Source organism: Chrysochloris asiatica, unplaced genomic scaffold (assembly GCF_000296735.1).
Source record: "Chrysochloris asiatica unplaced genomic scaffold, ChrAsi1.0 scaffold00103, whole genome shotgun sequence".
In the NCBI taxonomy this organism is placed as follows: Eukaryota; Metazoa; Chordata; class Mammalia; order Afrosoricida; family Chrysochloridae; genus Chrysochloris; species Chrysochloris asiatica.
Window position 1 is genome coordinate 7,346,044 of NW_006408621.1, and position 10,019 is coordinate 7,356,062.

General features: G+C 45.1%; 1 protein-coding gene across 1 annotated transcript; it reads right to left on the reverse strand.

Annotated features, from left to right (window-relative positions):
* Nucleotides 1-4,693: 4,693 nt before the first annotated feature.
* Nucleotides 4,694-9,779, reverse strand: LOC102812800 (pituitary adenylate cyclase-activating polypeptide-like). Its single transcript, XM_006867278.1, is given in 10 exon segments — nt 4,694-4,883; nt 5,989-6,087; nt 6,532-6,663; nt 8,750-8,860; nt 8,901-8,902; nt 9,180-9,251; nt 9,254-9,321; nt 9,324-9,455; nt 9,664-9,749; nt 9,751-9,779. Coding segments are annotated over 10 exon segments (921 nt in total).
* Nucleotides 9,780-10,019: the final 240 nt, after the last annotated feature.

The following is a 10,019-nucleotide window of genomic DNA, read 5'->3' on the forward strand; positions in this document are numbered from 1 at the left end:
AGCATAATCTGTTGCTTATTCAATATGATCAATATGAAAAAAATACTCAGCCTCAGTACATATATTTCCCAAGTTCTACATCTGTTGTTGTTCAGCGCCATCAAGTCAGTTCCAACTCATAGTGATCCTGTATAGGGTTTCCAAGAAGCTGCTGGTGAGTTTAAATTGCCAAACTTGTAGTTCAAGTTCCCTATCTAGGGGGTCTCAAACATCAGTGTATAGGAATGTAGAATTTGTATTTTAAATGACCCCATCCCAGAGATTGTTTCACTGGGGCTACTGGAGCCCTGCAATCTGCATCATTAACAAGTCCCTCAGACAATCCTGTTGCAGAAACACACTCTTGAAAAGATACTATCTTAATTTCCAGATGTTAAATTAAGCTCTCACAACCAGCCTGCCTGGTCCATTTTTAAGTGCTCAGTAGAGATGTACACTATTGAATCAATGTGTGACCAGACTTAATAGCAACAAGGCATATGTTATGGTTCCTTGGATACCTAAATATATCAAACTTCCTGAGAAAAGCCATAATTTGAATTATCCCACAAAATATAACAACTGCTATACACTTGAATTTAACCTTAAGTCAGACAAATCTTAAATTATCTCTACTTTCATGACAAGTCAGTAGCCCCAATCAACTAAACTATTTCTTCATTCTTATATTTACCACACTAGCAAAAAATAAAATAAAATAAACTTACATATCTGGTTTCTTGAAATCTCCACTGGGAGTTTCAAAGACGTGGAACTCCTTATCCAGTAAAATCCAATGTAATATGAAAGTGTACTGTATTCATTTTTTTTCCTTCTACTACAAATGGGATTCCCAAGTTAAGGGCTCCTCCCTATGAGACTTTTAGTCTTAAATACTGAATTAAGTTCAGATGATAGTTTGTTTGTTTTTTATCCTTGCTGCTTCATTAACACTATTGTGACATTTGTTAAGTGCCATCAAGTCAGTTCTGACTCATAACAACTCTAAATGGGGTTTCCAAGGAGTGGCTGGTAGGTTTGACCCACCAATCTTGGGGTAAGGAGCCCAGTGCTGATCTACAGCATCACACCAGGACATACTTAGTGATTAATTGAATACATTCATTTTGAGGATGAAAATCTAACAAGAGTATGATTTGTTATACGTGACTTTCAATACAATATTTTTTTAACCCAGAAATAGTCGAGGACTCTAGGGGGGTAAAACAGGAAATATAAACTTCACTTAAAGAGCTTAAACTTCATTAATATGAATTAATAAAGTATATAATCCACAAGTGTCTTTTCACAATTTGCTCTAGTCTTCATATTATAATTGCTTATAAAGGTATCTAATTAATTCTTAGCTCATTCAGGTTTTTGTTCCTTTTACCTCAAGCATTTTAATCAGAGATAGTGGCATATGTATCCCTAAATATGTTTTTAAACCTCTAAACTTGACTATTTAAATCATTTTTATTCAAAATTTCATCAAGATCAATTTGTTCTGTAGAGTTATTTATGAAGAAACAATACTGGGTTGTTATTTTAGAAGTATAATAACTATTATCTAGTAGCCTTCTAAATACTGAGCAATTATATATACATACTGTTGTTGTTGTTGTTAAGTGCCGTCGAGTCGGTTCCGACCCATAGCGACCCTGTACAGCGTTTCCGAGGGTGTAAATCTTTACAGGAGTAGAAAGCCTCATCTTTCTCCCGCGGAGCGGCTGGTAGTTTCGAACCGCTGACCTTAAGGTTTGCAGCCCGATTCGTAACCACTACGCTACCAGAGCATACATACTAGGGAATGAAAATTAAACTATGTATTTAATAACTGTTCAAAACACTTGTTCCTATTTATGAGTTTAGTATCTTCTTAGGCACCTCCCTCAGAGTAGCTACTTAAAACTTTTAGTTGAATCCAATAACCCATCAAAAGCAGACATTGAAGTACAATTTATGAAAATACATGGATGCTTATATAGAAACATATTCCAGACATAAAAAATCTATGGTTGGTAAAGAAAAGATAATGTTCTAAGAAATTTTAAAGTAGTTATTTCCTGGGTGTCTTTTTTTCTCCAAACATTAGACGAAGTTGCATTGTTTACAAAAATTTATTCATACAAATTTTACATACTTTATATAACAGTTATCAAAGTCCTAGTTATAGATATCATGTGTGTAATAATACTTGGTTAAGATGTTTTATAATCAGTTGCACACAAAATAAGAGCTTCAAGACTAACATCTACCTAAATTATCACTATATCATAAATTTGCTTCAGTTTAGTAAGGCTCTTGGCATTTCTAAAAAGTATACAAAAGATTAAATTGGGTGATCACTGCAAAATGCTTGCAACTAGCCACGGGAACACTAAATTAGACTTCAGTTTAAAACAAAAAAATGGTTAACTAGAGCCCTATTTCACCACTAACAGCTGACACAAACACAGAAACTCTGCCCATTATCCAAGAAACAAATAATTAAGACTAAAATGCAAGCCGATGTGTTGCAGCATTGTAGGGCCACTAAATAGCCATCTGTGATTCGTGGCGATTTAAAAGGCAAGAAAGGCACTAAAGCTGCAAACTGCATCCCATATAACGTCACATTGCCTGAGGAGACTGCAGAATTAAAGAAAGATTGATCCCGTACACAGGACTCAGGCATGGATCGAATGCCTCTGTGTGCTCAATGCTTGCAATGTGATCTCCTGGCAGTCTCTGTCCCGCCTGGGAATGCAAATCCAATTCTGTTTTCTTTGATTTATGACTTCATACTGATCAAATCCTTAAAGGAATAGGAAAGGTCTTTTAACTTTATAAGCTAATTTTACTCTTTTCTTGTTGTTAGTCTTTTTCTTTTTTTTCCAGAAATTTAAATAAAATAAAACAATGGTGCCTGCAATTAGAAAGAGTGGCTGATTGGTTTGTCTGTTGTTGCTTGATCTAGTTGCTGGGCGAAGGTTCTTTTGTTTATAGAGATTACTCTATATGTTGAGGAATTGACAGGAAACAGACAAACATGCTTTCTTTAGCCAAGAAAGAATATAATCAGGGTCTGTTGGAGCTTGCTTACCTCACTCTTGACCACAAATACAAGGTAGTACTCATACATATGAAGAGGAAGTTTCATTGATTTATCAGTTAGTAAAACTGAGCAACATGTGAACACTACACATTCTAATATGACAAAGGTTGGTTTTATGAAATAAATTTTACTAAGCAATAAGCCATAATGTAGAAAAATACATTTTACCTACAAACTCAATTAACAAGAAACAAAAGGTTCATATTTAGTGCATAATTACTTCGTGGTAACTACACAGGAAGGAGCCCTGGTGGTGCAGTGGTCAAGTGCTTAACTGCTAACCGAGAGGGCAGTGGTAACTACACATGGGTTCCCAAATTTTACAATATTTACTTGCATCAAACAGAACAACAACAACAAAAGATAAAGTGAGAAACATTCACAAGTTTAAGAGAAGTGAATGAAAACGATAAACGATAAACGGTACTTAAACAGTGTGGGAGATTAGGAAGGAGGGGTCTCCAGAAAATCACAAAGGAAAAGGGTGGCTCCTAGGGAGCAGGGCTCAAGGGAAAGATCCTGGCCATTTCACAAGATGAGAAGCATGAACAGCACTGGAGAAAAACACATTGTACTTTGCATCCATTTCCAATACCCAGCGCCTAAAGTGAGTTAAGTAATGGACCTGCGGTGGGACTCTGGTTGTCCTGGCTTCCCGGACTTGAGGCAGCCACAAACCAGTCCCTTTCCCAGTGGGTCCTCTTCTATTGCCTTAAGCTCTGCCTCGTCTATATACCCATTGTTTCATTCAGTATGCCCAATTGTCCTAACCTTGGGATATTAGGTTCCCTGACGAATCAGGAAGTACAGAAGAGGGGGAATTCCAACCTAAATCTCCCTTCTCTGTACAATTCCCCAATTCTTAAGGCCAGGGAGTGGCGTGAATTCTAGGGTGAAGAGCAATTTGGGTCAAGCTGTTGTTATTTTATCAGGAGAGTTTGAAGAGAGACAAATACACCTAAAAGTGGAATCAAAGAAAGCAGAAATATTGGAATCGCCACCCAATTAGGGGGATAGTTATGCCTGGTTGTATTGGGCTGGGATTGAAGCAGCCAGCCCCAGGGACTCACCGGGAAAGAATGCCCTTCAGCAATTTTCCCAAACCACTACCTTCGCATCTCCCTGGAGCTGGCCTTCATTGTTTATGTACAGTAGTAACAAATGGTCAGTATTAATATCTTCACGCCTTTTGTGGATAAAAATACTATCCTTTTAATTCCAGTTTACAAAAATAGGAGTAATATTCAAAACAATGATTGTCTATTTTTCTATTTATTTTATATAAAAACATAAACAGCTCAAGCAAATTTTGAATCCTTGTGCACGCTTTATATGAATTGCTCTCTATAATACTTATAGATATCCTTTATATATATATATATATTTGTTTATAATATATATCAATAATTGGTCCACAAAGTATATCTGTGCATTCTCTAGTGCTTTGTACAAAAGAAAAACAATATTATTATCAAAATATTCATTTAATGGCTTTACTTCATACATAAATACATGTTTGAATAGAACACACGAGCGATGACTGTTCAGTCAGTTTTGAAAATGACTTTTCATTGTGTTTGCTAGGGTTGTATACACAGGATAGCTAGTAACTCATCGCTACAAATATGCTATTCTGCGTCCTTTGTTTTTAACCCTTTGTTTATACCTTTTCCCTAGGACAGCCGCCAAGTATTTCTTGACAGCCATTTGTTTCCGGTAGCGACTGTAGCTGTCCGTGAAGATTCCGTCTGAGTGGCGCTTGGAGAGCGGCTCCGAGTCGTCTTCTGCGTCGCTGCCTATGTTCCCACTGCAAGAAGAGGGGAGGGGTCGGGAGAGCGTGACCAGGTGGAAGATAGAGATTCAGTAGCTGCGGGAGTAGGCAGGCCCCACCCCATGCGGAAGTCTTCTGGGAGGTGCAGGGTTCTATCCACCCCGCCTCCTTTCTCTGCTAGTTAGTGACAGGAAAGAGAGCGGAGATGGCAAACCTTCAATTCCTCCTCCCCACTGAGAGATTTCTGGCTTTAAACCCTTACAGATGGGGCCCTGGATGAGATCCGGGCGCGAGATTCAAGCCTAACCCTCTGAATACGCTGTCCTTTGAGATTTGACCATCCATGTGTTTGCTCTAAATTGTCATAAATGTTCCTCTCACTTCCCACATACAGAGAGAGAAAAATAAGGAAAGATCCCTAAATGCCACGTTGTCTGCGGCCGTGGAGTTTACAGCAATTCCTAGTCAGACAGGAGCACTCTCCTTCCGCACTCGAAATTGAAAAACGTGATAATAATATAAGTCGACAGGCTGTAGGTAATATTTTTCATCGCATGAATTATTCATTGCGAAAATGTAATCTGTTTTCCCATGGGTTTTATTAAAATGTTGCCTTCTGCTGAGACGTGTTCCACACAAGCACTGTGCTCTGGAGCTTGTCTGGCACTAGTAAAAGCTGTTTGTTTCCCTGAGTGTTTAAATTGGAAGATTTGTTTGTTTCTATTTGAATTTACAGTAAAAGAAAGATTTTTTTAAGTCACGCCTTGAGGAAATTATGGTCATTCCTCCTTCAAAGCTTGAATTTTTTTTAATTACTGGAGGTTTCTGTTTGGTTTCTCTTTTCATTCAAAACGGATCAAACTCCCGGGTTGTTCCTCTCTCCTTCACTCCCCAACCTCTCGAGTTCTCGAGCCAAAGTTAGGGTATCTTAGGGTATCGCTATATGACCTTCTAAAAGGGCTGGGGGGGGGGGTCCTGCCAACAGGGGCGCAGATGCACACCCGGACCCACGTGTACGCACAAACGTAGAAGTCACGCCGCTCCCCCAGCCTCCCTCCCGCAGCGCGCTCCCCACGGACACCACCCTTGGCGCACGCGCGCGCGTCACCGTTCTCCGGTTAACTCTTTCGCAAACTCTTACCCCACGCCCTTGGCCACGAGCGACTGCAGGTACTTCCTGGCGGACAGCTGGTCCAGCACTTTGCGGTAGGCCTTGTTAAGGATTCCTCGGGCAACATCTCTAATGGGGAGGTAAAGTGCCCGTCCAGAGTCACTGACTCTGGGCCCCAAGTAACCGCCCGAAATCCCTCTGCTGGGCGCACGCGGCTCTCAACACCCCTGGAGGCTGACGGGGAAGCCCACAGATGCACAAAACTCGCTAATAACTAACTCTCTTAGGGTTTGTCCAAGAGGGAATACCAGGAACTTGAGTTCGTCCTAGTCTCTAGGAATGATAAGTGAGGTGACGGGTAAAGAGCACTCAATCCCAGTCATCGGGCCACAGGCCTTTTGGTCCCCACGCGGGACCTCCAGTACACATAAACCCACCCGACGCTAGCCTTCCGTCTCTTCCCTAGGAAGCCGCCAGGAAGGAGATAGGCTTGAGGGCTTGTGTAAAACAAAAACACAAAGCGATGTCCCCACACGCCGCCCCTCCCGGGCGCCGTGGCTGGGTAGGCCATACCTCTGTTCGGCTGGATAGTAGAGTGCAGACGCTTGGCGCAACGCGGAGGCGGGGCTCCCTATACCAGGCGAGACCGAATCGTAGAAGTCTGGCAGCAGGTTTCCGTCCTCGTCGTACACCTCGTCCTCCGGCCTGCAGGGGCCCAAGGGACAGAAGGAGTGGTCACTACAAGTCCTTCTAGTCTCTGCAAGGACCCTGAAGGAGAGTGGGGCTCGGCCTGGTTTTCCATCTTCATAAAGGTCCCCATGGAGAGTTGTCTTTTCTTCCGGGATAGGGGTGAGGTTGAGGAAATTCCCACCCAGAGAGTCCACTCTCCAACTGCTCCTCTCTCAGGTAATGGGGTCTCCCAGTAAGGCCGCGGCTTCAGTGAGCCGAATCATCTCCGCCGACTGCGCACACCTACCACCAAAAAGGACAGCCCCCTTTCACGCCTGACTCCCAAGCCTTCCCCGGAATAGCAACGGGTGGGTACGAGAAAGGCCCTAGGAGACTAGGTACTAGCCAAGGAAGACTCAAAGGCGAAGACCCTGAAGAGGAACGGAGAAAAAGGACGGGGGGATGGGGTGCGAAGGCTAACTTCAGCAGTCACCCCCGCCCCACCCTCTGAACCCAGGGGAGCCCTTCTCCGCACAGATGTAGGTCATGGAGCTCTGGCTTCTATTTTGGGCGGGAGAAGATCTAGCAGGAGCATGAATAATAAATGTCCCTAAACTTAGCCAGTTTGGCGACGACTCCTTCTGTGGCTTGTCCTCTGACTTCGGAGAAAGTGCCAAATATATTGGACTTCGAAAATAGCTGGGGGACGAAGGGGCTTTTAGATAACACTCAGTAATAGTTCCGCTCTTCCAGTCGCGATGGGTGACCTTTTGGGTCCCATCTCAATCCCAAGGTTCAAGAAAAGAAGCAGCTGAGAGTTGAAATCAACAAGGGACGGAGAGCGAGCGGGAGCGCTGCAGTCCTGAAAACGCCCTCGCCTGCCTCGCCCATTCTTTATTCAGGACGTGGAAGAGTGGATTAAAACACTGGCCCGGAAAGTGGCCTGGACACGTAATTTTCTCTAGGTGGGGGCCTAAGTCCCTACGGCCTCGAATTCCCGCTCGGCGGGCGGTTCAGCCATCCCTGAAGAAGCCAAGGCTAGATGAGAGTATATCTTCCCCCACCCAGCCTTTTCTTGGTGACACGCCTAATCTCCGGCTCATTTGTCTGGAGCCCCAGAGCACTTCCTGTCCTGCCCTAAACCCAGATAGTGGAATAGTAATATTGAACCCGTCTCTCCGGCCAATTCAATGCCCAGTGACCCCCAAAAGCGAACGTCCTCGGGCGCGACTCGGATGAGCAGTTTTGCCGGCAGAAGGCGCTCTGACTCCTCCCCGCCCCAAACCTGGAGAGCCGCAGGTTGCGGACGCTGAACTGTAAAAGCGCGCCGCCACTTTTCGGCTGACCAGCCGGGGACTTTGAGGCTGCTGCGAAGAGTCGGGGTAGTTCCGGAGTTAAATTTAAAATAAAAAAAAAATTAAAAAGCTAGGGTTCCTCAGCCTGGGGAAAGCAGGGTTATCCTGATCTGCCAGCCTGCTTGCTTGTTTTCTCTTCCTCCTTCCTGACAGCCGCTTCTCCCCATCCCTTGCAGATTCATTCTTTTTCTTCTTTCTCTCAAGGCTTTTCTCTAGTTCAAACCCCTCCTCCCTAAGGTAGTTTGGGACTCAAAAACCCCACTACAATAAGGATCATTTGAGGGGAAGCTTTTCTGAGGGGAAGAATTCTAATAGAGGCAAAGAGGGAGGGCCTAAGAGAGAGAGAAGGAGACCCCGCCCCGATAGTCCAGGACAAGCTGTAACAAAGCAAAGTCCCCTAGAGCTTCACCCTCAGCTTCCGACTGGGCTCCGGGAGGCGAACTTTTCCTAACTCGTCCTAAGAATCGGAACAGAAGCCTGGCCCTGCCCTACACCTCCCCTCCCGCGGGCGGGGCTGGGGGAGGGGAGGTTTGTCTGGGACCCACTCGGGCTCTGGATACCTTGGCCCCTCGCGGCTACGGACTGGGGGAGGGGCGCCGGGCCGCGGACTGAGGTTAGGACCGGGGTCGCGATTCAGGTTAGGCATTAGTAAGCGGAGAGAGGTGCTTGTAGCTGCGACTCGGGAAACTGCAGGAAGGCAACCAAGAGGAGGCGTCCGGAAGAAGGCAATCCTAGCCTCCGCTCTTCTCTGGGATGCGAGCACCTACCTGATTCCCGGAAACCGCAGTCCAGCGGCGGCAGGTGAGCAGTAGACGCTGCTGTGCATTATTATTCCGTAGATCATCAAGGCCAGGCTCGCTCTGCTACACATGATCATTCTGCGCAGGATGAGACGAGAGCATCCAGCCATTAGAACACCCCTGGCCTTGCACCTCAGACCTCACAAAAAAACTCCTGGGTCTGGGGGGCGGGGGATGGAGGTAGATAGACTCTCAGACTCCCTGTGCTAAATACCGCTAAGAAACCGCCGGCGCGAGCGCCCTGCCACTTCCCTCGCTATAGTTTGAAGGGAAAGAGGGGGAAAAAAATAAACACACAACGCCCAGTAACTCTCCAGACCTGGTGGTAAAGGAGAGCCAACTCGTTTCCTGATGCCGGCACATCAGTTAGATTTTCCCCCTTCCCATTCCATTCAACTCTTACCGCTGCGAGGAAAGGGTTTGCTGCCAAGTAAGACGACGGGCAAAGGGCTCCTCCAAGTTTCTGCGCTGCGCTGGAGTCACAACCCGAAAGGCATCACCGTCTGGCGTAGGTGTCTGAGGGGAAGGCGAAGGAACAGCAAGAGGAGCTGGAAGACTTGTTTGCCGAGGCCAGTATTCTGTTGAAAAGTTTGCAGACGCACAGAACTAGCAGGCAGCGTGACACGAGAGAAGGGGGCGAGGAGAGAGTGGTAGAAGGATGAGCGAGAAGGAGGCAAGCACAGGAGGAAGGGAGGCTAGTGGCCTTAAGTCCACAGGGAAAAAGAAGCAGGTGATTAAGGAAAAGAAGGAAAGTCAAAGAAGGGAAGGAAGGAAGGAGGGAGGGCTACGGCACAACCCCCAGCGTTTGAGGCAGTCGCCGGGTCGGGCAGCTGCACTAGTAGGCAGCGCCTTCTCTCTGAGGTCCCTCTGCTTGCGTCTGAAGCTGTGGTTTCTTCTGCTGCTGCTGGTGGTTACAGAGGTGACTGGCCCTCTGCTCGTATTTATATGTGCAGTTAGCAAAAATCTATGGTTTTAGGAGAGCCCTTTTTGTCAACATCTGTCTGCCTATATAAGTACAGAATATTTTGTTGCACTGTTGAGCTCCGATTTTTATTCATGAAATGACTTCCTTTTTTTTTCAGTCACGTAATGATCGAGTATCAGAAAAAGACGTCAGCATCCTAGTCCCTCAAGGAACATATTAACTATTCTGTGCTGTCCTCTTGGATGATAAGATCCGGAGTCATCAACTTCTCATAAACACCTTTCACTCATACAATCCAATTTTTAAGAAGTC